We start from the raw sequence: 26,219 nt of genomic DNA, 5'->3' as shown, positions 1-26,219 counted from the left end.
GTTATTGCAAAGGTGACACGTACTGTGTGACGTGGTTTTGTGGCTTGGCGTTCACTTTCTTCTCGTCTTCCTTCTCGTCTCCCTCTCTCTCACTTCTGTCTGAAAATACTCCTGCTTAGAGAGAGAAAACATGTTTGCATTTTAGCAGCTTTCTCTACTGCTCGCTTGGAATTTGTTTTTTGTTTTTTTTTGGCTTCGAGGTAATTTAATTTTCTGGGTTTATTCTATAGACATATATTTATTCTGTTCAATTATCGAGGAAGATCATGGTGTAATCACTGGTTTTCTTTTGTTAATGCTGTCTGATCACAGTGCGTTCTTTCCGGGTTCAGTTCATTTTATGTGAAATTCGAGTGTCTCGTCATATATAATTCTGTGGGCTTTGATTTTGATTTGTCTGATCAAGAAGGAATATGTTCCTTAGAAATTCATGTGTGAACATTTAGAAGAATCGGAGTCACTTTTTTGTGACAGTATCCGGTGAGAAAATTTCCGATGCTTGGTTTTTGGAATTTTGGTGGTCGATGAGGGTAGATTTGTCATTACATCTTGGGTCGTCTTGTAGTGAAGGTCTAAAATCAGTAGATAGTTGGATGGACGTGGTGGAAAGACGAGAGTGCCCCTCTTGGTTCTTTGTCTCTGAGGTACCGTTATCGGGGGCAATTCGACCGTCCGGTTCGGTGAATTTGTGACACGATGACTCGAATCAATACTCAAAATTGTACGCACGTTGTTCATAGTAATGGAAATTAGAATTCCTTAATTTTACTTAGCTTTTCGCTTTTAAGGACTAATCTTTGACTGTAATGGAGCATGAAGTAGTCAACATAGTATTGTGTTGCAATTCATGACCTGTGGTAGTGGACTTTTGACAAGTTCTAGGCTTTGGAATGTGAACATTTCTACCCGCACAAATGAATGAAGACGGTTTGACCGTTGTTCGTGATTGTTATAGTATGTTACCATTTCAACCATCGTAGATTGCGTGATTTTGGTTCATGAATTTGACTAATGAGCATGGAATGAATGACTTCAAACCAGTGGATTTTATGTATGATTTGGATGGAAAAGTGATGAAGGATTTAATCAGGGACTTGACATCCAACATCCGTAGGTAGGTATGCTGAGTGCGTAACTTTGAAGTAATATTTTGGTCAGTTGAAAGTTAGTAACTTGGCTCAAATGGCTATAGTATATCTGGAGTTTTGTGCATCTGATTGTACTAGGATTTGATTTTTTTAAATCATGGAAGCATCCCATATTTGCAGAAATCGGTGCTTGTCATCTCATTCGGATTTTTCCTTTTTTGCTACTGGATTTGGTTTGCAGGCTCTAAGTATCAGGTATCATGGAAGATAGTGAAGATCGGAAGCCTGCCAACCCGGTGACGATAGCTGCTCCTGCAATGGTGAGCATATTAAATCTTAGTAGCTGAAGCAGGTCATACAGGACTTTCTTGTTGAAATCTGTATTTCCTGTTGGATTTCCTAAATATATTGCTTTAGGAATTTGAACAAATCTGAAGTATTCACAGAAAGACTTAACGCTTTTGAAATTTTTTGCTCTGTGGTTGTTTTACATGTTCTATTTAATCGTCTAACGATGATATCTAATTAGTTTTTCGATGTGACCACGTTTCAGGACCAGAATGGGATTCATGTGTATCCTGATTGGGCTGCAATGCAGGTATCTGCTTTAGCCTTGCATTCTTTTATCTTTAAATTGTGGTTAATGATGCAAAAGTTTCTTTTTATAAATGTTAAGAGGATTTCTGGCAACACTCTCAATTAATATACAGGCATATTATGGTCATCGACTCGCTGTACCTCCATATATGAACTCACTCGCTACTTCTCATGCTCCTCCCCCTTACATGTGGGCACCTCCTCAGGTATCACGCAGACGTATATGATGCAGAGGACAATCTATATTTTAATCAATTTTTAGTTGAGTGGTCTACCCATTTATGGTTTTTTATGATTCATGCTCGAACTCTTTCAGTCTATGATCCCTCCTTATGGAGCTCCATATGCTGCATTTTACGCTCACGGAGGAGTTTATGCACATCCTGGAGTTCATATTGTAAGTTCGACATATAATTGTACTCAGAATTTTGGCTTAGGTCATCATTCATATGTGCATTTTATAGTACTCTTTTAAATAATGAAAGGGTATTCCACCCACTCGTCTCTGGAGTGTTATGGGATTATTTTATTATCTCACTAAGCTCCACAGTTATTTGGTTGTGGTGAGATAATAGGTTAAAACGAGTATCTCAGAATATATCTGATGATACCGTGTGGTTTGTAGGGCGGTACTGCTTTGAGTATGGACAAGCCTGCCAAAACGTTCGGGAATACGGATGGAGACTTTGTGAAGAAGTTGAAAGAATTTGATGGTCTTGCAATGTCAATAGGCAATGGAAATAGTAACAATGCTGACACTGCAGCTGGCCATAGAGTCACGAAAAGGTTTATGGACGACCGAGTTTAAGACATTGAAATTTAGGATAATGTTTCACCAGTAGTTTAGCATTTTCCATAGATGTCACAGATATCTTCTGCTTCTCATCCAATGATCTTTCACAATTTACCTGTTAAAAATGGACTGATGTGCCAAATTTGGTTGCAGTGAGGAGATTTCAGGTTCTAGTGACGGAAGCAACGGGAGTAACAGTAAAGCTACATGGGTGAGGACCACCTTCAGTGTTGAATTCCACCTGTTACATAGCTTTATGCATTTATTATTATTTGCATTGTTTGCAAAGCGTTTGATCTCTTGAGATTTCTCTTTTTAATCTAATAGGATGGTCTAAGCGGCAAGAAAAGAAGTCGACAAGGATCTCCCAACAGTGGTAAGCTTTCTTATTTCAAAGCACATGTCTCAGCATAATCCATCCCATCAAATTTAACTAATCCCACACGTATCATGTAAAATGGAGAGGATAAGCCCATTGAAACACTCCAGCCACTAGTCTTAATAAGATCTTATATTTAGGTGGTGTTTGGGAGAGCTTATAGGAAGCACTTCTCAGCTTTTCATTGACAAAATTTCAAATTTTTGTTAAGGAAAAGCTATGAAGTGCTTTCTAAAAGATCTCTCAAACACTACTGAATCAGGCTCTAAATATATAGGTTTGCCATGATATGATAATCCCTACACATGTTTCTTGTGAGATTTTTAGTTAGGTGGGGTGGCTATGTAAATTAAATTTCATAGAATTCACTCTTAACCGAAACTTTAACCTGACAGCAGCTGGGAATGGCAAAAATCAGAAACAGAGCAGAAGTAAAGTTCCTGGTGTGGCGAGTGGTCAAGGCTCTGAGAAAGTGAAAGATGTGATTCTTTCAACTAAGGTGCAGCCAGAATCAAATGTAGATATGAACACTGCATTGGAACTCAAGAATCCTTCTGACTTCAATTTATCTGGTCCCACAACTCCAACCAAAGTTCAGCAGCCGTTGATCCCAAGTGAAACCTGGTCGCAGGTGTGTGTTGAATGTTTTATAGCTTCCCATTGCCGTTCTCTTCTGTCAATATATATTTTTTAGTTTTGTTGTAAAAAACTGGAATCTTGGAACGCAGAATGAGCGAGAACTTAAACGGGAGAGGAGGAAACAATCTAACCGAGAATCTGCTCGAAGATCAAGACTGAGGAAACAGGTTGGGGTGAACCACCAGTTTAGCTACTTTAACAAGGTCTATATGATCTGCCCACTAAGTGTTTCCTTCTCTTTGTACAGGCGGAGGCGGAGGAACTAGCAATTAAAGTTCGAGCACTGACTTCCGAGAATACAACACTCAAATCCGAGTTCAACAAAGTAATGAAGAACTCCGAGAAACTGAAGCTTGAAAACGCTACATTAATGGTACTGCTTTTTGTTGCATTTGGTCTCTATTTAGTATTTATTATTAATGATCATTGATCAATCAGTTCCACACACACGCGCACGTATATATTCAACCCAAAATATAAGACGTGGGTTCTAATCTGCAGGAAAAGCTTAAAGATACTCAAAAGACGACTGATTTTAGGCTGAAACCCGTTAGCACGGTGAACCTACTCGCAAGAGTTAACAACAACTCTAATACTACCGACAGAAGCAACGAGGATGGTGACTCAGTACGATGACACAAGTCCTGGAGCTAAGCTTCATGTGCTTCTTGATACTTGCCCTAGGACCGACGCAGTAGCTGCTAGTTGAGTTCCAAGAGCTCAGCTCTCTAAATCATTTTTAACAAGTAGCAATGGAATGCAAAGTGGTACAAGAACTCGAAACTCTAATTGATTCACTGCAACCAGCATTTATCTCGGCAATCCCGGCATGCATTTTTAAGGTCGGATGCAAGGATTAGTTGATTTATATGTAAGAAGAGAAGACATGACATCTGATATCATGTACTTATGTGAGAGCTCTTATCAAACAATGGGGTTGATTTTCTTGGCTTGCGCTAATTTGGTGTTCTTTTTATGTAACCTTGGGTATATTTATCGCCTACCAAGGCTAGCAATGAAATGAAATGAAATGCCTCTTATTTCTTTACCGTATCTTTGAATTACCTCTGAAATAGATGTCCTATGGGCTACAGCACCCGACACCATATAAAAATACAGGATTCAGTTGGTATGCGTACATATACGTGTATTAAAATATACGTATAATAAATTTGTACACAAAAAATCATGTTGGGGTCAATTTCTTTCAGATGCGACACGCTCTTTAATTTCTCGAGACTACTTTTCAAAAAAAAATATTCTCCAGACTAAACATGAAAAATAGATATTAATTACAAATTAATTTTCCTGTCTTGTTTAATTAATGAATGACCATTTGGTTGGGCATCCCAAAAAAAAAAGAAAGAAAGAAAGGGAGTGTTCAGAAATCGACGTGACCGAGTTCACTTCAAAACTAGCTTAAAAGAGATATTTGTTTTTGTCCATATAAAGAATTCTAAGAAACTTTATCTAATGAGCAAAAACTAATTCAAATGAGAGAGTTGTTTTTATCTATATAAAGAACTTTCAGGAAATTTATCAATGAGCGAACACTAACTCAAAAAAGATTATTGTTCTATATATGTAATTTTCAGAAACTTTATCCGATCGACAAAAGGAAGTAAAAATAGTGAAAAGATAAAGATTGTAAGTTTGATGGCTCCTCAACCCAACCTCGGACGTGGATAACCAAAAGAGTTTGGTCAACCAAGGAGAGAAACTTCATTTCAATTTTCAAATTGGATTTGGTCAGACTTTCACCCATTATGGGGTTGATCACGTGACTCTCCTCTAGCTGCCCACGTTGTTATGCTCTACTTCTCACGTGACATACTTGAAATTGGGCTTTTAAAAAAAATTAATATAAAATTAAATATAAATTATAAAAATATACCATTTAATAAAAATTTATAAAACTATTATAATCCGGGACTTTAAAGTCCCGGATTTGGCAGGAATTCTGCCATGGTGGCAGAACCATGGCAGGCTACTGCCAAATCGGGACAAAGCATCCCGAATTCCTTTTTTTTTTTCTTTCTGCTTTTTTTTAAATTTGAAATTATTAAAAATAATAAATAAAATCCAGTCAACAATATTTAATTAATAAATCAAAGATTTAAAGATTTATCCATTAAAATAATTATCATAAAATGAAAGTCATTCCATTTAATTAATTGTTCTTTAATAAATTAACTAATTGACTAAATTTCTAAATTAAAATTAGTTTTATTAACTACATTATTAATATAAATATTAAGTAATTAAGTCAGAAACAAATTTTTTGTCACGACAGCACACAACTTTCCGACCTTTTTTAAAAAATTTATGTAAAAATTAATTTTTTTTAAAAAATATATTAATTTTAAAAACTTCATTAAACTAGTACAATTCAAAACAATTTGTTCTGAATTCAACAGATATTCTGTTATGAGTTCTGTCATAATGACACAACACCTATTGAATCCGGGATACATTCTCTCGGATCCAAAAGGTTTCATTATTATTTTTTTGTCGATAAATGGTTTCGAATAGAATAAGAAAACGAAAGAAAATTTGTTCTTTCGTTAATTCACTAAATAAAAAAATATTTAATTAAATGAAATTATAATAAAAAAAATTAAATATTGTGGGCATGTTATAAAAATAATATTTAAATGTTAATATTAATATTGAAGTGGTTTTATTAATATATAATATTTTATTATTTTTAAATGTATAATTTTGTTAAATGATAAATACTGTTAATATTTAACACTAATGTTAATATTAATCTTAAAATAATTTTATGTTTTTTAATTATTTTTTATCATAATACTTTTTAAATATGTTTAGATTATAATCATGTTTGTTGAATTTGTTTCTAATTTTATTCGTATGATTTGTTATAGGGTAATATGTTTAATTAATTATTTTATTAATTGTATATTTCTTGATAGTAATTAATTAAACATGTTACTTTTTAACAATCACTCGAATGAAATCAGAAACAAATTCAACAAAGATTATAAATCTAATCATATTTAAAAGGTATTATGATAAAAAAAATAATAATTAAAAACTATAAAATTACTTTAAGTTTAATATTAACATTAGTATTAAATATTAATTGTATTTATCATTTAAAAAATGATACATTTAAAAATAATAAAATATTATGACATATTAACAAAGTCACTTTAATATTAATATTAACATTTAATTATAATACCCTTTAATTAAATATTATTTTATATTCTTTTGTTTTCTTATTCTATCCGAAACCATTTATCAGCAAAAAAATATAATGAAACTTTTTTGAATTCGGGATACACTGTCCGAGATTCAATAGGTGTTGTGTTATTATGACAGAACTCATGGCAGAACACATGTTGAATCCGAGACAAATTATGCCGGATTTTACTAGTTTAATGAATATTTTAAAAATGATCTATTTTACTAAAAAAATATTTTATATTATCTTTTTATAAAATCCAAAAAGTTGTACTAACGTAATACAAAGAATTTGTTTCTACCTTAAGTACTTAATATTTATGTTAATAGTGTAATTAATAAAAATAATTCTAATTTAGAAATTTAGTCAATTAGTTAATTTATGAAAGAACAATTAAAAATGATTTTCATTTTATGGTAATTATTTTAATAGAGAAGTCTTTAAAATTTTTGATTTATTAATTAAATATTGTTGACTAGATTTTATTTATTATTTTAATAATTTCAAATTTAAAAAAAAAAAAAGGAAAAAGGAATCTGGGACGGGACAAAGGCAGGAGCCTGCCATGGTTCTGCCACCGTGACAGAATCCCTGCCAAATCCGGGACTTAGAGTCCCGGATTGTTATAGTTTTGTAAAGTTTTATAAAATGATATATTTTTATAATTTTTTTAAAATTTTATATAATTTTTTTAAAAAAGCCCTTGAAATTGTGTATTTTCTCACACTTAAACATAAAAACTTATATGAGAGAGATTTTTTTATTTAACCCGATTCACTAAAAAAACATTACTTTTCATTGAGAATATACGTCGAATTAATTTGTGTAATCGATATAAATTCGTGACATCGTTTGACGTAAAATTTGTTCAAACTATTGATAGTCGTCGTGGGCAAAGACATATTTGAAAATAAGAGGCATATATATCTACCTCTGCTTCAGACAAACATAATCTTTTTTATTTACTTATTTCATTTTGGGGACCCGTTGGAGTACTTGTCTGCACTAGAAGTAGCAATGTGTCTTTAAAAAGGCCTAACACGATCTGCAAAGCCCATTACCCCTTCGTTTTATTAAAACCACACAATACTCGAATCTAATGTCGTCTTCTTTTAGCGCAAAATTTATCACGTATTCATTTATATTATTTATTAAAATTATATCTCATTTACCGACTAATTTTGTCATAACGGTATAAATTCCTAAAACACTTTCTAACCATCAAATTATATTTATCATGTTTTTCCCTCTCAATTTGATTTTCTCTCCAATCATTTCAATTTCACAGATTAATAACTTTCATTTTAAATTTAAAAACTATTATTTTTTTTTATATTTTTCTACGTAATACATGCATCTCGCATCCAATTATTCCTCTTCCAACTATTGTTGGTATTTGTTCTTCTTATGCATAAGATTTAATTTGAAAAAAAAAATATATTCGTCAAATATTTTTTTTATCTTCGAAATAAACTGATATCTTGTTTCTTTGTTTGGTTTCCCTAGGCAAATAAGCAATAACTTACTTTCATGGTTTTCTTGTTTCTTTTTTCCGTACCTATCCTTTAATCTTTTTTTTTTTAATTGCATGAATACTGTCATAACACTATCCGTGGATGAATTGATTGGTAGGGTCAAATAATAAATATTTCAAATTTCGAAACGTCCATTTCTTGTCAATAAATATGTTTTCCCTCCAATCATTTCACTATTCTTGCTATTATTTCAAAATTGTTTTCAGAAGCTGACAATTTTTAAGATTTTTTCGAAACATACCACTTTCAAAATATACATTTATATAATTTTTCCTTATAGAGTAATCGCTACACACACTTTCAATGCAAATTACGGTTGAAACGTGACGATTTATGATTGGTTAAAATTAGTGAGCCCTACGTGTGATCCACTAATTTTGACTAATTATGGGGTTACACGTCACCGCAGGGTAGTGCCCTGCGGACGGCATGTACTAATTACAAATGTCAAAGTCACATAAATACAAATATCATGGTTTATGTTCAAATTCGGAAATAATAAATGAAATCCAAAAATTTCAAGCTAATTTTCTAGAGATTATAAGATGTATATATCATTCCACCAGTCAAAATTTTCACCATCACAAATGGAAGGAAAATATAATACCATAACGGGCAAATACTACATCACTCGACATGGAAGAAAATAAAAATCCTATATTTTGGACCTGGTAAGATTTTCTAACGTTAAAATCATGTTTTTTTAAAAAAATAATAATAAAATTTCTCTTGTACGAAGTATTATTAAATTTATACATTACTTGAAGGAAATAACTTGAATTCAATGAAGATATACATGATTAATTTATCAATCATGGTTCGATTTTTTTTGTTTTTTTGAATCAATCATGCTTGATATTTTTTTTTTGGATAAAGAAAATCAAATTTATCGAATTCGCCTCCACCATTTGTACAATTACATGTACTTACACGTATCTCCACCTCCTACTATTTCCTCGCAGAGAATAAATTCAGTCATTCAAATATTTAATGTCTTTTAATGCATCTTTCACTATTATAAGGATCGCCCATTTAATTTAAGTATTGAGCACATGAATATTTCATTCTTTAATTAATTAATTCAAGCCATCCCATGTTTCCACATTCATGTTCTTGGCCAAAGGTGACATCACTCTGCAATTTCTCTTCCTGAATCTTGATTATTTCCTTAAATAATTGTCAATGAACTCAATGTTTACAACACCCTTCAGTATTTCCGTGTGCATTGCATAAACCCGCATTTTGTGGTTCTTTTTCTCTGGCGGTTGATTATTTATTCGTTTTTGTTGAGACGGGCTTTCTTGAATCTGTACGCTTAATGTGAAAGTTTAAAGCTTTATGCATAGCTCGCTAGCTGGGAACCCAAGTGTGGTTCCGTTTGAAGTCCGAGGAGTCGCAGTGAAATTTTGTGGGCCCCGCGGAGGTTTTGCTTCTTCTTGAGCGGTATCGGTGTTGTGGGATTTGGATGCGACTTTTGGGCTGAGGGGTTTTGTTCTCGGTTTCAACTGTTTTTCTGGGCATTTTGTAAGATTTCGAAAGGGTGCATTGTTTGGGTAAGTTTTGCGATTCATTTGATGGTTTATATTTATTTGGGTTTTTCTTAGAGATATATGGGTTTTTCTTAGAGATCTTGGTACGATTAAAAAGTTCTGTGGGAGAATGCTAAATGTTATATTGTAGTGGGAATTCCTTAGTGGTAACTGCTGAAGGCGTATCTGTTAATTTGTAGCATATTTGGGAAGTTTAAGGTGGTGCAGGGGTTTCAGAGAAACTGAGGTAGTTTGCTGAAAGCCAGAGTGGAAGGCAATAGGTTTGCTTTATCAGGTGGGAAAATTCTAACAAGAAAGGTGTTGGAGATAGCTTGTGCCCTTCGGTGTTATTACCCTTCCAGAGGTTAAGTATAAGTTTGGGTAATTGGTATTAATTCGGTTACTTGAATACAAAAAACACATTTTCTTGGCTTCTGCAATTTGAAGAATGGGGCATCCTGCAGCAGTTTGGGACCACAGAGCTGCATTTGAATTGACTAAGGACTGGAATGGGATTGACCAAGTTGTGCTTCGGAATCCTCAAGGAGCATCTGCACGAGTAAGTTTTCGTGCTTCTTGCTTAACCTTTAGTTGATTCGATTGATTTAACTTCCGTTTGCATAATCTATTTTCTTGAAGTTGTAGTTATCTATGTAATCGTGTGAACAATTCAGGTCAGTCTGCATGGAGGACAAGTGCTATCGTGGAGGAACAATCGAGGTGAAGAACTTCTATTCACCACTAGTAAGGTGAGGTTCTTTCATGATGTCTGGCCAACTTTTTTAATGCGAAAATTATATTTTCTGATATCGATGTTATGTAAAGAATGAAGATTTTTCTAGTATCAAAGTTATTTTTGGGGAAAACCTTTTCCAGGAAGCCTGTTAACAAATGAGTTTAAAGAGGAGAAAGGCAAAATAGATGTTATATATATGTATTAATGGTTTGCTTTAGTTGCATCTTAGGGTTGTCAATAACGACATCCCTCTTGTTGGCTTTCGAAAAATCATGTAGGCCATCTTTAAGTCTCCCAAAGCAATGCGAGGAGGAATATCTGTTTGCTTTCCCCAGGTACAACTTGAATTAAATGGATTTATCTAGTGTAATTTAAAGACTATGTGCTACAAGTTGATATATGTATCATGGAAATGATTTAGTTTGGAAACTGCGGTTCTCTAGAGCAGCATGGATTTGTGAAGAACAGAATTTGGACAATCGAAGATGATCCTCCTCCTTTGCCCCCAAATGACTCCCTCGGTAAATCCTTCGTTGATTTACTGCTAATACCAGCTGAAGAAGATCTGAAATGCTGGCCTCACAGGTAAACTTTACAAGTTTATGAGCTTGGTATTTTACTATTCGTCTAATCGTCTGTTGTGGCATATTTGAAACCTTGATCGATTGATCTGGGCTGCGATTGATTGAAAAGTAAGGAAGTGGGCAATACTTTATCATATATAGCACCTTAAAATATTTTGCCTTGTGAGTTCATGTTTGATATGTGATTACAGTTGCAGAGGGATATTTCCTGTCCTAAGATATCATCTTTTTTACCAGTTTCGAGTTTCGTCTTCGAGTATCTCTGGCATCAAATGGAAACTTGATACTGATATCTCGCGTCAGGAACATGAACGGGAAACCTTTCAGCTACTCTTTTGCTTATCATACCTATTTATCTGTTTCAGACATAAGGTAAAACAGTCCTTGAAATGTCCCATTTGTATACATAATCCATGAAGATGCACAGTGTGATATACTGATATCTGTTCAATTCATCATCTCGTTTGCGAACAGTGAATGATGGGTTGTTGAAAATAATAATAATTCTGTAAAAATTCGGTTCGGCGATATCGATCTATTACTATTATTAAGGCCGCCAAAATGGTAGGATATGGCTGTCCCCTCACCAAATTGTAGTACGACCGTTGTCAATTATTTCACTTAAGACATTACTCTTATTTTAATATATTATTAATAATAAAAAAATTGATCATATAATACAAGATTGTACAAGCACGCAATGCGTGCGCTGAGGACCTGAGGTACTATTTATATAATATTCTTCTATGATCCATACACAGTGAAGTGAGGGTAGAAGGTTTGGAAACTCTGGACTACTTTGACAATCTTTGTCAAAGAGAACGATTTACAGAACAAGGGGACGCCATTACATTTGAATCAGAGGTACGGTTTCTTCCACACCTTCATGGGTTAAGACACACCTCTATCATTGACACACATTACACAATGATATCTCTGGGAATATATATTTTTTCTTGGCTTTCAGGTAGATCGGGTTTATCTCAGCTCTCAACAATGTGTCGCTGTCCTTGATCATGAGAGGAAAAGAACGTATGTTATGAGAAAGGAAGGGCTACCAGATGTTGGTAAGAAACAATATGTCCAGACTTGGATAAATTTGTTTGGCCGATTTGTTTTCAAACATCAAATGGATAAAGAAAATAATTTTCGTATATGGCAATTATCCAACGATCCTTAAAACGTGACCTCTCCCCAAACCTGTCATATTTTCGTGTAGCCGTATGGAATCCATGGGAAAAGAAATCGAAAGCAATGCCAGATTTTGGTGACGAAGAATACAGGCAGATGATTTGCATGAATGGAGCATCAGTTGAAAAGAACATCACTTTGAAGCCAGGACAAGAATGGACTGGGCGTGTTGAGCTTGCAGCTGTACCGTCAAGCTTTTGCAGTGATAACCTTGATCCCGGTCTCGGTTTTTTCTGATGGCCGTGTAGATTCAAAACAATAAAAAAATTTAGTACATTATAGTGTCAATGCTTAGGCCTAGTTAGCACATTCGCCTATAGAATGGAAGTTACTGGTGTTCCGAGATGGCTTCTATTTGAGAATCTTGGAAAAATCATGAATCGTCAAAAGGGCTTTCGAGTTCTTTTCTTTTCTTTGATTTTTTAGCCAAACTTTTTGGTTTGTGCTTTCGATAATTTCGTGTCCTCTTTTGGTGCTTTGCTTACTATACGGTTGTGTGTTTTATCTAGAAATACCAGCAATTTCCAGGCCTCATTCTGCAGTTATTGATTTTTCACTCACTCTTCCAGTTTCAACTTTCAAGTTTGTTGCCTTGTTTGATCAATAATCTCTATACAGGTTAATGAAATCTTATCTTTAGGGTATATATTGTTTAAATAATGAATCTAATGATTTATATTTTAAAATATAAGCATAATTAATGTTGGAGAGTTGGCGTGACAAATCATCGGACCATTAGATTGATAATTAGGATATTATCCGTAAGGTGAGTTGATCTATATATCGTTTTGTGTATGTGATATGAATCTTGTTGTGTAAGATTAGCAAACACGATTACAATTTGAATCGCACCCTCTAACCAATAAACAAAAGACTCAAAGTTTTGCCCAATCTTTGAAACAAGTAAAATTGATAGGGTTTTGGATTTTTACCTTTAATCGACGGTATGATTAATAACAGAAGCCACAACAATTGAAACCAAAGAAAACCTTCAGATAAACTTGTATATGACAATCTTCAGTGAGAAACAATCGACAAACGTTTCAAAGTAATTAGCTGAGAAAGTTTGATTTGAATAACAAAGCAAAGCTTTGAATAAAATTCTTGAGAGAATTTTCAATAACTTTTGTATAAACTGAATCTGAATTATTATTAATGAAATAAAACAAAAGTATTTATAGTTTACAATAAAAAATAAAAGATAACGCAAAATATAGCCTAAAGATATCAAAGATATCATCTAAAAAGTTTCCTAGTATAATTAAAAGACTCAAAATATAGAAAATAATATCATAAATACTCATAAATCCGAAAACACACACTACACGCCGTACTGTGTGTAAGTGCGGTAGCGCTGGAGCGCTCCGTACAGAGCTGGAGCTCCGATGGACTAGCGCTGGGGCGCTTCAAAATACGAAGGTTTGGCGCTGGAGCGCCGGATTTGAAGCACTGGAGCGCTGTCCTGTCGTGAAAATCCTCGTTTTCTTGATCTTTTTGGCCTTCAATAGCATTATAACATCCTCCAAATTGATCTTCAAGTACTCCAACTTGATTGTCATGAATTCCAAACCCTTCAACTCTCGAATGCAAATGAGCAAATCTTGGAACAATATGAATCTTTGAGCACCTCCTAAATTCATATCAGTATGCTAGCAAACTGCAAATTATATTCAATAATTCTTGAATTTTACGTGTAGTTAAGGTCTTGATACTACTTATGAGTTACATCCCGAATAAGGAAACTTAAAAGAAAAAAAAATACATGTACTATGAGACGAGTTGTCGATTTAATTTACTTTTTTTAAAAATTTAATTTACTTTTTTAAAGTATTTTTGAACATTATTTAAATATTTTTAAGTTATTTATTCTTTATCTAAATTTATACAAAATAAATCATGCCGAACAAAAAAAAAAGTAAAGGAATAAAAGTGATGTAGTACATAGTATGAGGGATTTTCTAAATAACACGAATAGTTGAAAATTGTAACGTCCCAATTAATTTTTATGGATAATTATTGTGGATAATTATTGTGATTCTTAAACTAATAAATGCTATGACTCAGGTCTTACACATACATTGCATCAACATATACGGAGAAGGTGTATAACAAATTGCCGAAATGGAAAATTCGACTCTACCTCATAGTTATTACTTTATGGGATAGGTGCATGGCTAAATATGAATTTGATTGAAAAATAAAAGCCTATTTACTCATTGAAGTTATTATATATCAAGAAAATCATTAGACAACTAATGATGACAAAGAGAATAAATTAAATTTCGGCATTCTTTCTTCAAAATTTCTATGTAGAAAATAAATAAATAAATATATGTATGTATGTATATATATATATATATATAAATCATAAAAATTTTAATTTTTTTTTCAAAAAGAATATCAGTATAAGTATTTATTACAATATTATTATCCGTTGATCAAAGTAATTCCCATGTCTTGTAAATATATTCGTTGAGGTGATATTCATGAATGCTCGCATTCTTTGTAATATATTATTATTATTATATGCTGTTTAATGAGGAAATAATCAATTCTTTATTACAATACCATTTACAATCATGTGTAATTAATTTGGAATGAAAATGCTCATTGAAGTTTAAAACAAATAAAGAATCTAAAATAAGTATTTATTCAGCTTAAAGTCGTCTGTTAGCGTCAAGAATCAGCAGCTGCAGCGGCCAGGAGAAAAGAAAAAGAAAACTTTGCCAAGCATTCGTCTTCTTTCTCTTTTTTGGAGACACGCACGTTAAATTCCCTTCATACATTTGCAATCCTCTTGTTATCTTTTCTTTTCTATTTGCTGCTTCTCTCTTTTTCCCCCTTTTGTTGAAAGTATCCAACAGATCGAATTTTTTTGTTGCTTGATGGCTTCGAAACGGATCTTGAAGGAGCTCAAGGATTTGCAGAAGGATCCTCCTACCTCCTGCAGCGCTGGTAAATCTTGGACACTTCTTGATTTTTGTAATTTCTTTTTTCATTTTTGGGCTCATTTATGTTCTGTTGTTGGTTGCGCTGTTTGACTTTTTATGCTTTGATCCAAGACATTCTGATGTTAATCCGCGTGTATATTAATTTTTGCCCTGTGGGTTTAAATTATTTTGTTGTTTTGACCATTTTTTGCGAGTAAAAAAGTTATCTTGGCCCTCAAATTTTGCTAGTGGGCTTGGCGATGTTCAGTCGTGTTTATTAAGGTTGAGATCAAGTTGTAATTATTGTGTTTGTATATGTTTCCTTGGCTGTGAAATTCTTGTTGCCCTTGTTGGTAAAAAAAAGTGAGAAAAAATAGCAATAGTATGTGCTTGCTTCTGTGCAGGCAAACATTCTGTGGGAGGGGGCACTAATGGTTGATTTATTGAAATTTTGTTTGTGGTTGTGTTGATATTAAGTCTTGTTTGTCCCAACGAAACTTCGCAGTAGAAATTGTGAAAAAATAGATTCAATTGAACTATATTCGCATATATTTGATCATAGAAAAACCAACAGGACTTGGTAACTTTGATATGGATCTTGCAAAAATTATAATTTGCTTGGAGTATATGCATTTTACATCCCTATCACGCTTACGAATCCTCGTTATTTTTTAAACCGATTGCTGGATTGCAATCTCCCTCGTGTAACCATCCACGGTTATCCTTGCAATGTTCATGGCAGAACAAGCTTTCAGCACCTGCAATCTCCTTCAAGTTTTTCCTCCGATCTTTTTTATTTCCGGATCAAAGTATGATATTTCTTTCTGTTGTAACAGGACCTGTCGGTGAGGACATGTTTCACTGGCAAGCTACGATAATGGGACCACAAGATAGCCCTTATGCAGGAGGAGTATTCTTAGTTACTATTCATTTTCCTCCTGACTACCCATTTAAACCTCCGAAGGTATGACATTAATGAGAAGTATTTTGAGCTTTTGATTTGTAGACTTGCTATTAGCGAAAGGGAAAGAATTCTCAATTATATGATATTGTAAATTTCTGTAAGAATGTTCTGTTTTCCTGTTGTGTTCGATGGAACTGTTTAGATGGTGGTGGAGGTGTTGCATCGGTCACACACACACACATGCCATGCATGTATAACAATATATTTCGTCTTACATACTCGAGTTTTTTGTGATAGTTTTGTTGAAATAGTAACGAACACGCCTCTCCATTTGTTCGTGGTTGGACTTTGCAGGTTGCATTCCGGACAAAAGTTTTTCACCCAAATATCAACAGCAATGGTAGCATTTGCCTCGACATCTTGAAGGAGCAGTGGAGTCCTGCCTTAACAATTTCCAAGGTTTTTAAATTTCTCGAATTCTTTCTGTTATATTGTCTCTGACAAGTTTATATTTGCCATAGATTGCCTCCAAGTATTAGGACACTTTGAATAAGCATCTGCACGTATTGGTTCTCTGAATCATGAAATGCATTTGTTCTCACAATATTCAGACACTTCGTGCCACACGCATATATGCAAGCACATATGTAGGTACTATGTGGATATGTGAGACTCAAATTTCCCCAAATCTTATAATTACAAGTCAATGATTAAATACTCTCTCCGTCCCAAATATGTAGACTTGTTTGTTATTTTACAAATATTAGCTATATGTGAAGTTAAAAAACCCAGTGTTGAAAGGAAAGATATAGCCGAAACTGGAACCGGAACTTAAGAAAATCATTGGTGATAGAACTATGGAAGTTCATAGACATACATAAATAAGACGATGATGCTTCTTATGTTTGACGGAACTTACAGTTGGCTCCTTGAGCTGGGCTAGACAAGAAGACTAAGTTGGTATAGATAGTTAAAAACAAAATTTCAACATCTTCTAGCCAATGGGATAAAATATATGTGAATTGGTTTGGTATTAGTTATGTTAGAATTCCTGCAAGGAATGAAACAAAGCAAGAAGAACAACTTAAGATTTCGGACAGCCAGATGAACTGAAAGTGGAAGAATCGCTGCATATAGGATACAATTGGTAGCAATTTATTCAAACGATACATCGATTTTGCCATTTAATAACGATGAATTATCAGTGGGAAAGCGGATCAAAATTCTATTACATATGTTCAGAATTCGTGGTTATCGAGCTTGCTTTCAAATCATTATCTCTGTTTCTTGAAATTCAGTTCATCTCTCTCTCTTGTGGTATTGATCATGGTTTTCCATCGCTTCATTTCCAGGTTTTGCTCTCAATCTGTTCCCTTTTGACGGATCCAAACCCGGACGACCCCTTGGTCCCAGAAATTGCTCATATGTACAAGACAGATAGATCCAAGTACGAGCAAACCGCTAGGAGCTGGACCCAAAAGTATGCCATGGGTTAGACTCATTGGTGGCTGCTGGTTTGTGTGGCTTTATCTTGTGCTTGAAAATTATGCAAATGGTGGTTTGAATTGTTTATAGGAAATGGTTGTTGGTAATATTTGAATGGATATATGATTTATTCAGTATGTTTAATCTGTAAGGTCGACTGACTTTATTTATAATAATAATTCAATGTTGAAATAACACGGTTTTTTATCTTAGAATTGGAATGGATTTAAGTATCAACTTTGCATCGAGTCAACGATAGTAATTGGATTTGCAGTTGGATAGTAACCTTGAATAATGGATATTTTTTTTATTTAAAAAAAGAAGAAAAATGGAAGTTTAAAATCTCATTTGTGTGAATTTTCAAAATAGAAGTCAAAATGCCATATTCACTAACATAATCGAGAAATCGTCGAATATATGTATCAAAATTGGCCTTATTTTCAGTACGAATTCGTTAATTATTATAGCTTTGGTAAATTACATTACTTTTTCAATTAATGTAATATGATAATACAAAATGTTAAATGTAATAATTGGTATACAACATATATATATCCACGGTAACATAACTGGAATAGACAACCAAAAAAAAAAAAGAAACAGAAATATTTGGTTTTTAAAAATAAACTTCAACAGCGCCGATCAATTCAGAAGTCATCTTATTATGAATATTTTGATGACAGAAGTCATCTTATATTTAATTCATTGAATTTGTGACACATAAATGTGGTGCATGGACTTGGGAGTCGGCGAATGAATTTTTTTTACTTGAAGCTCAAGCTTATCGCAATATATTAATTCAAGCTTATTGTAATACTAATTCAAATCCAATAAATAAATCATCGGTACGTACAACCATAGATTTATATTATAAACACGAAAATTCTTATACGAATTGTTTCATGAATTAATTTTGTGAAACGGATATTCGACTCAAAAATCATAAAAAAATATTTTGTATTATGTCAAGTTATTATTTTTAACTGCAAATATGGATATATGGAGCAATATGTGAAAGCGTGTCACAAAACATTTATTAATTTTAGGGCTAATTGCATTCACACCCCTGTGAAAAGTCTAAAAGACATAAAACACCATGTGTAAAATTAATAGCATGTTTAGACCCTATGTTTTAAAAAAATTAGCATAAAAACCCCTATGAGAGGGTATAAATGTGCCTGAGTTTGTATAACATAGGGGTAAAATGTGCTACATTTTTAAAAACTGAGGGATGCATTAGCCTATTAATATTTCTTAGGGGGTTTTATGTCTTTTAAATTTTTCACAGGAGGTGTGGATGCAATTAGTTCATTAATTTTAATATTCACCGGTGAATATATATATATATATATATATATAATTAATTAATCAATTAATTAATAATTCATTTAACACGACAAGAGAATTTTTCATACCACGTCGTGTATTTCATTGAGCAAATTTGCATGGCAAGGAGCATGCTTGGGGTGCAAGTACGAACGATTCCAAACTCGAAAGTTGATTATCTATATCTATATCACACCTAACTTCAATATTTATTTACATATATGTTACTTATAATAAAATAAAAATATCAATCAATTAAATATTTTTAGAAAACGATCACGGAGAATATAGTAAGTATACCATCAACCATGACGAAAATTAGAGGGAAAATATAATATAAAAGTGGCTTTTAATTTATTTGATTGAAAAATAAATCCATTGTAGTCATAAAACTTAATATAACTTTATTCCATTTTAAAAGATATTCGTGAATTCACTACAACTCAATTAATCCAAATTCTAAATTTCAAGAAAATTAGTTTTTTGTCCAAATTGTTTACTCCAAATCATCTTTCGAAGTTTACATAACCTATGTACGTAATTTATATATAACTAAACATTAAAATAATTCAACAAATTATATATCTTTACCAATTATTAAAAAGAAATTGAAATTTTTATCACTTTAATTTGAAAAAAAAATCAAATTAAATCAAATAAGAAAAATATATGAACCCCAAAAATACTGCCTAAATAAATGGGATTCTGAATGCGTTGGTTACTTCTTTCTTCATGGCCTTATTACTTGTATATAAAATTCATTCAATCATCATTTTCCGCTGCTTTTTCATCTTCTTCATGTGATTGATCGATATTCATTCAGAGTTTCTTGGTATTCCAGAGAAATGATTCCAAAAGACACGAAACCCATCAAGTATTCAGTCCATACAACCATCACCACGAAGGTGGTTTCTCCGCCGCCATTGGAGCTGGAGACATGCAAAGGGAGCTTCAGCTCCAAAACGCCGCGTTTGGTGCGAATTTCCGTTACTGATTACGACGCTACGGATTCTTCGGGCGACGAATGCGAAAGCGGCCGCCATTTTTGGCGAGTGAGGAAGCTCGTGGATGAAGTTAGGATATTGGAGATAAATAATGGAGATGACCGCAGTAGTGGAGATATGAACAAGAAGAAGAAGAAGAATAAGCAGAGGCCGATGCAGGAGCATCATCATGTGGTTGGTGGGGGGAAGAAGTTCAGGGGAGTTCGGCGGCGGCCGTGGGGTAAATGGGCCGCCGAGATACGTGATCCCACGCGGCGGACGAGGGTCTGGCTCGGGACTTACCAGACGGCGGAGGACGCAGCGCTGGTTTACGACGAAGCGGCCATCCGAATACACGGCCCGAAAGCTTCGACAAACTTCGTGACACCGCCGCCGGCGAGTAGGGCCGGAATAATCTCCGTTTCTTGCTACGATTCCGGCGAGGAGGAGTCGTGTCATGATGAGAAGCAATGCTCACCCTTGGATGTTTTGAGTAGTTTTAGCAATAATCGTGACTCGGTTCGGTCCGAGGCTAGTGAAAAACCGGTCGAACCGGGGGAAATGGATATGATCTCGATGGACGATTATCTACCGTTGGATCAATATTTCTTGAAAGATTACTTTGATTTTCGATCTCCTTTGCCAATGATTTACGACGACGAAATTAGATCGACGGAGCACAAGTTTGATAATGGGTTTGCAAGCGATGATCATTTCGGTTCTTTAACATGGGATGTGGATGACTTGTTTACTGACCAAGATGATTTTTGTGGTTTCGATAATTATTTCATATAATTTGGTTTAATTTTAGTATATGAAACTTGTAAATTATTATTTATACTAACGAATAATTATGAATTGTGTGATATTGAGTTTTAAGAATTAATGTAAAGTTGTTGAGCCAACACTTTGGTCTTTGAAGCCTGGTGGAGAGTAAATGTATTTATAATTATCAATACACATGTCAATTTTCATAAAAACAAACGAGTTTCATGTGATCTAATAGTATTGAAATAAGGAGAAAAACACTTTCATGTAATATAAACTAACCCTTGGATCATGCATATTATTCATCTTATTGTATGATGGGAAATCAATTTAGCATTTAATTATTTAAATCTATTTCAATCATAACTTCTTGATCATAAGATGGGGACTCTTGGAATGTTCAATTCTTCTTGCGTTTCATTTAATCATCACACTGGCCAATCTCAATTTGTTCGACAAAATACATTGTGATACCCGGAGGAGGAAACCACCTCAGCTCATGGATGACCCTAATATAAAAGAAACATCCCTAATCAACCAGAACTGGTTCAGGAGCTCATCTCGGGAGCTCAGCCAGGCTCCTCCACTATCACCTCCAGTTCGGGTCGGGAGCTCAGCTCGGGAGCTCGGGAGCTCAGCCAAGCTCCTCCACCATCACCTCCAGCTCGGGAGCTCGGGAGCTCAGCCAATCTCCTCCACCATCACCTTCAGCTCGGGTCGGGAGCTCAGCTCGGGAGCTCGGGAGCTCAGCCAAGCTCCTCCACCATCACCTCCAGCTCGGGTCGGGAGCTCAGCTCGGGAGCTCGGGAGCTCAGCCAAGCTCCTCCACCGTCACCTCCAGCTCGGGTCGGGAGCTCTGGAGTTCATCTCAGCCCCGATGTCAGTAGGGAGTTAACTTAGTAGAGGGGTTGGACAACCTTGATGAGCTAGCTAAGATGTTAGGATCAGTGTTCAGGTTGAGTTCAGGGGTTCAGCAATAACTCACTCATCCCTTTTCCATATGAACCCAGGGAGAGCAGCAGTATAGCGTCCTCATGATGACAGTTCAGCTCAGATTAAGTGTATTGTTATTTCCTTTGTCAGACAAGATTCGGGCGAGATCTAAGCCTAAATATTCGGGATTGTGATCCTGGGATTCGCGAATTCTTGATAAGGAAGGTAGACGCTAAATCCGGAGTTCTTTCCTATAAATACCAGGTTCACTTTCATTATTTGGATCCTAATTTTTTACTCGTGTTCACACACCACTCTCTATATTTCGCTATCCTAGCATCTGACTTGAGCGTCGGAGGGGATACGCCGGAACACCTTCCGGCCCCCCTTAACATTCTTGATTAGTGGTTTCAGGTCAGCAGCAGTTCGTCTTTTGTTGGAGGAGTTTCATCAGCTCATCCAAGGAGATCACGTTATTGAGGTAGATCAATTGGCGCCGTCTGTGGGAAATTCAAGCTAAGATGTAGATATGGCAGGAAGAGGAAGAGGAAGGGGAAGAGGAAATGTGGCGGATATGACTGTAGATCAGCTCAGCCAGTTCATCACTCAAACGGTGCAAGTGGCCATGGGTCAAAATCCACCCCCTCCTCCCGTAGGTCAGCCAAACCCAATGGATGCGGTGTGGGAAGAGATCAGGAGACTAGGTCGGCAAGTCGGAGGTCGGCTTGGGCCTATACAGAGGGAAAGTCCTTTTGCTCGGGCTATTCTAGATGAAGAACTCCCTGCAAATTTTAAGCAGCCTACTTTAGGGGAATATGACGGGAGCTCAGATCCGGAGGAACATTTGGGGAGATTTGAAAATTCAGCCTTGTTGCATAGATATTCAGATGCAATTAAATGTCGGGTCTTCCTCACTACTCTGGTAAGGTCAGCCCAGCAATGGTTCAACCTTTTACAGCCTGGTAGTATTCAGAGTTTCAATGACTTCAGCTCAGCTTTTCTACACCAATATGCGAGTAGCAAGAGATATTTGAAGACTTCTCTCAGTTTGTTCAATATAAAGCAATCTGAGGTGGAACCGTTGCGGGAGTATGTTCAGCGCTTCAATACAGCAGCTCTGGAAGTACCTGTTGCCACTGCTGACACCTTGATCAACTCTTTCACTCAAGGGTTGAGAGGATGAGAGTTTTTCAGATCCTTGGTCAAGAAGCCTCCTTTGACTTATGATGAGCTCCTTAGTCGAGCTGAGAAGTACATGAATTTGGAGGATGCACAGAGGCAGAGGAGACAAGAAGGAACTTCTGGGAGTAAGCCCAGTGCCAAGGTGGGAGCAAAGGCAGAGGAGAAGATAGAAGGAGGAAAGAAGAGGGTTGCAGAAGAGATGAACAGGGTCAAAGGACCCTACCCCTATATACCATTCTCGGTAAGCCTGGAGAAGACAATGCAAGTATGTGAGGATAGGCGAGCACTTGTGAGGCCCCGTAATGCTGAGAAAGGCCCGCGGTTACCGCCATCTGACAAGTTTTGCAATTTTCATCAGGAGTATGAGCATATCACCAATGATTGTCAGAGGCTAGGTGAGGAGGTTCAAAGGATCATGTATGATGACCCTCGAATCAGAGCTGAGCTGACTCGAAGGGCAAATCCCCCTCGCCAAGGCCGAGCTCCCCAATGGAGGAATCAAAGGAATGAAGTTAGAGAGAATCAAGGTGATCATCAAGAAAGAGCTCCTCAAAACGGTCAAGGAGATAGGGTGCAGCAAATTGCAAATCATCCCAATCGGGGTGTTATCCATATGATCTCAGGGGGTAGTACGGATGGAGATTCGGGAAGGGCTCGCAAAGCTCACGGGCGTATGTTGGAAAATTTTGAGGTAAATTCTCAGCTCAGCTGTCCCATTGATCCGAACATCAGTTTTGGAAGGGAAGATTTAAAGGATGTGGTGCTACCTCATAATGATCCCTTACTGGTCACCTTGACCATAGCCAATTATGACGTGGCTCGTATCTTTGTGGATACTGGGAGTTCAGTAAACATTATCTTTAAAGAAACTCTGGACCAAATAAAATTGGAAGGATTTGAGTTGGACCCAATCACCACAGAGTTGTATGGGTTCATGGGTCATGTTCTGCAACCGTTGGGACAGATAGTGCTCCCCTTGTCCCTTGGGAGTGGAGAGCAGAGAGTAACCAAAATGGCTTGATTTACAGTGGTGGATGCCCCATCTTCTTTCAATGGAATATTGGGACGCCCTGCCCTGAGTGATTTCCGAGCTGTGGCTTACACCTACCACCAGAAATTGAAGTTTCCAAGTGGAAAAGAAGTGGGGGTTGTTAGGGATGATCAAAAGGCAGCACGTTTATGTTATGTGAATGAAGTGAAGGTTGATGCAAAGAGAAGTAGGAGGGAAGTAGGAATGGTTTTGATAGGCCGAGCACCAAGGGTGTTGGGTCAAAAGTATTTTTAATGTCTGAAGAAGATCATGAGAAAGTAGAGCTAATTCCTGGAGCTCAGATGGTGAAGTTAGCCGCTGATCTCAGTTTTTCAATGAGGCAAAGCTTGATTGATTGCTTGAAGGAGAACAAAGATGTTTTTGCTTGTTCTGTTGTAGAGCTCACAGGGGTTAGTGCAGACGTTATGGTTCATCGGCTCAACATTTTCGCGGGAGCGAAGCAGGTAAAACAGAAAAAGAGACACTTTGGGCCTGAAAAGGATAAGGTTATTAAGAAAGAGGTGAATGAACTCCTTAAGGCAGGTCATATTAGGGAAGTCCAGTTCCCTACTTAGTTGTCAAATGTGGTCCTTGTCCCTAAGAGTTCAGGCAAATGGAGGATGTGTGTTGATTTTCGAGACTTAAATAAGGCATGCCCAAAAGATTGCTATCCACTGCCTCGAATTGATCAGTTGGTTGATTCTACGGCAGGTCATCAGTATTTGTGTTTCATGGATGCCTATCAAGGGTACCATCAAATTCGGTTGGCAGAGGAAGACAGGATAAAGTAAGTTTCACTACCTCTCATGGAACTTTCTGTTACAGAGTGATGCCTTTTGGTTTGAAAAATGCAGGGGCTACTTATCAAAGGCTCATGGATAGGGTGTTTGCTTCCCAGACTGGCCGAAATGTGGAGGTTTATGTGGATGATATCCTGGTAAAATCCCAGGATGATGCAGGTTTGATGACCGACTTGAGGGAGACCTTTGCCACGCTCAGGTCCTACGGAATAAAGCTCAATCCTGAAAAATGTGTGTTTGGAGTAAGAGGAGGCAAGTTTTTGGGATACATGGTGACTGAGAGAGGGATTGAAGCTAACCCCGAGAAAGTGCAAGCTATCCGATCCATGTCTCATCCTCGAAATCTGCAGGAAGTTCAGAGGTTGGTAGGAAGTATAGCAGCTCTATCTCGGTTCATATCCAGATCAGCTCATAGAAGTTTACCTTTCTTTAAGGTTCTTCGGAAAGCTAAGAAGTTTGAGTGGGATGCTGAATGTGGGAAGGCGTTCGAGGACTTAAAAAATTATTTAGCCAAACTTCCTTTATTGGCTAAGGCCGTTCTGGGTGAACCGTTATACATCTACCTCAACTTTGGAGGGGGCGGTCAGTTCGGTACTCATTAGGCAGGAGGGAGCGGCTCAACATCCTATCTAATTTTTCTCACATGCTCTCAAGGGTGCTGAGCTCCGGTATTCAGAGGTCGAGAAGTTGGCACTTGCACTTGTTATGACGGCCCGAAAGCTCAGACCTTATTTTCTATCACATCCTATTGTGGTGTTAACCAATAGTCCCATGGGAAGGATATTAACTCACGCTGACATTTCGGGACGATTGGTGAAGTGGACTACTGAACTCAGTGAGTATGATATTCAGTATGAACCAAGAGCAGCGATTAAAGCTCAAGCATTGGCTGATTTTTTAGCCGAAACAAAACATATGGAAGGGCAGGGCTTATGGAAAGTATATGTTGATGGTTCTTCTAACAGTGAAGGATGTGGAGTGGGGGTGCTTCTGATATCACCTCAGGGAGATGAGATCCGATTGGCAGTCAGGTTGGATTTTCGAGCTTCCAATAATGAGGCAGAATATGAGGCCGTGTTAATTGGCCTTCGGGAAGCTAAGCAAGTTGGGGCAGCCCGGATACATCTCTATTCTGATTCGCAATTGGTAGCTCAGCAAGTGAATGGGTCTTACGAGGTGAAAAGTGAGAAGTTAAAAGAGTACATGAAGGCAATAGAGGAAGCTCAGGGCCTCTTTGATGAGGTAATGTTTGAGCAGATCCCTAGAGAGAGCAACGAAAAGGCGGATGTTCTGGCCAAGATGGCTAGCTCACTTCATAACTGGAAAAACAGAGAGGTAGTCGTACAAGTGGAATTAACACCTTCTACTGAGCTCAAACCATTACCTCCGGAAGAGAGTGACTGGAGAAAAGAGCTCTTGGAATACATGGAGAAGGGCGAGTTACCAAAGGATCCAAAGAAGGCATATCGGTTGAAACAGAGGAGTCTCCGTTTTGTGATGGTGGAGGGAGTTCTTTATAAGAAGTCATTTTTTGGACCTCTTCTCAAGTGTTTGGGTCCTAAGGAAGCTCATTATGTCCTGAAGGAGATACACGAG

The 26,219-nt window shown here is 36.2% G+C and overlaps 3 protein-coding genes and 1 pseudogene across 4 annotated transcripts; all 4 read left to right on the top strand.

The window, feature by feature from the left end:
* Positions 1-4,541, top strand: LOC140880381 (common plant regulatory factor 1-like; annotated as a pseudogene).
* Positions 4,542-9,239: 4,698 nt separating this feature from the next.
* Positions 9,240-12,685, top strand: LOC140881025 (putative glucose-6-phosphate 1-epimerase). 2 transcript variants are annotated; one of them, XM_073285977.1, is made up of 9 exons: positions 9,240-9,795; positions 9,972-10,330; positions 10,446-10,520; positions 10,786-10,842; positions 10,929-11,092; positions 11,329-11,463; positions 11,853-11,955; positions 12,059-12,158; positions 12,311-12,685. In XM_073285977.1, the coding sequence occupies exons 2-9, from the start codon at positions 10,220-10,222 to the stop codon at positions 12,517-12,519; spliced, it is 954 nt and encodes a 317-aa protein (XP_073142078.1). In that variant the 5' UTR covers positions 9,240-9,795; positions 9,972-10,219; the 3' UTR covers positions 12,520-12,685. The 2 variants fall into 2 exon arrangements, with proteins under 2 accessions (XP_073142078.1, XP_073142077.1); XM_073285976.1 differs by having other exon boundaries at positions 9,240-10,330.
* A 2,251-nt stretch (positions 12,686-14,936) lies between these two features.
* On the top strand, positions 14,937-17,796 carry LOC140879940 (ubiquitin-conjugating enzyme E2 28-like). The gene is made up of 4 exons (XM_073283932.1): positions 14,937-15,237; positions 16,049-16,176; positions 16,471-16,575; positions 17,469-17,796. Exons 1-4 carry the CDS (start codon positions 15,168-15,170, stop codon positions 17,610-17,612), a joined length of 447 nt encoding a protein of 148 aa, XP_073140033.1. The 5' UTR covers positions 14,937-15,167; the 3' UTR covers positions 17,613-17,796.
* A 1,976-nt stretch (positions 17,797-19,772) lies between these two features.
* LOC140878390 (ethylene-responsive transcription factor CRF1-like) lies at positions 19,773-20,705 on the top strand. Its single transcript, XM_073281992.1, has one exon. The coding sequence runs from the start codon at positions 19,773-19,775 to the stop codon at positions 20,703-20,705; it is 933 nt and encodes a 310-aa protein (XP_073138093.1).
* Positions 20,706-26,219: the final 5,514 nt, after the last annotated feature.

This window comes from Henckelia pumila, chromosome 2, assembly GCF_033568475.1.
Source record: "Henckelia pumila isolate YLH828 chromosome 2, ASM3356847v2, whole genome shotgun sequence".
Classification (NCBI taxonomy): domain Eukaryota; kingdom Viridiplantae; phylum Streptophyta; class Magnoliopsida; order Lamiales; family Gesneriaceae; genus Henckelia; species Henckelia pumila.
Note: the sequence above shows the minus strand (reverse complement) of the source record. Positions and strands in the feature narration are given on the sequence as shown.

What these genes read in the sequence shown, in the direction of transcription:
- LOC140881025 (XM_073285977.1), top strand. Translation starts at nt 10,220, where the DNA reads ATGGGGCATCCTGCAGCAGTTTGGGACCACAGAGCTGCATTTGAATTG. An exon ending in TATCTGTTTGCTTTCCCCAG is followed by an intron (nt 10,843 to 10,928) that starts GTACAACTTGAA and finishes GAAATGATTTAG; the next exon opens with TTTGGAAACTGCGGTTCTCT. An exon ending in GGAAGGGCTACCAGATGTTG is followed by an intron (nt 12,159 to 12,310) that starts GTAAGAAACAAT and finishes ATTTTCGTGTAG; the next exon opens with CCGTATGGAATCCATGGGAA.
- LOC140879940 (XM_073283932.1), top strand. Translation starts at nt 15,168, where the DNA reads ATGGCTTCGAAACGGATCTTGAAGGAGCTCAAGGATTTGCAGAAGGAT. An exon ending in ACCCATTTAAACCTCCGAAG is followed by an intron (nt 16,177 to 16,470) that starts GTATGACATTAA and finishes TGGACTTTGCAG; the next exon opens with GTTGCATTCCGGACAAAAGT. An exon ending in CTGCCTTAACAATTTCCAAG is followed by an intron (nt 16,576 to 17,468) that starts GTTTTTAAATTT and finishes CTTCATTTCCAG; the next exon opens with GTTTTGCTCTCAATCTGTTC.
- LOC140878390 (XM_073281992.1), top strand. Translation starts at nt 19,773, where the DNA reads ATGATTCCAAAAGACACGAAACCCATCAAGTATTCAGTCCATACAACC.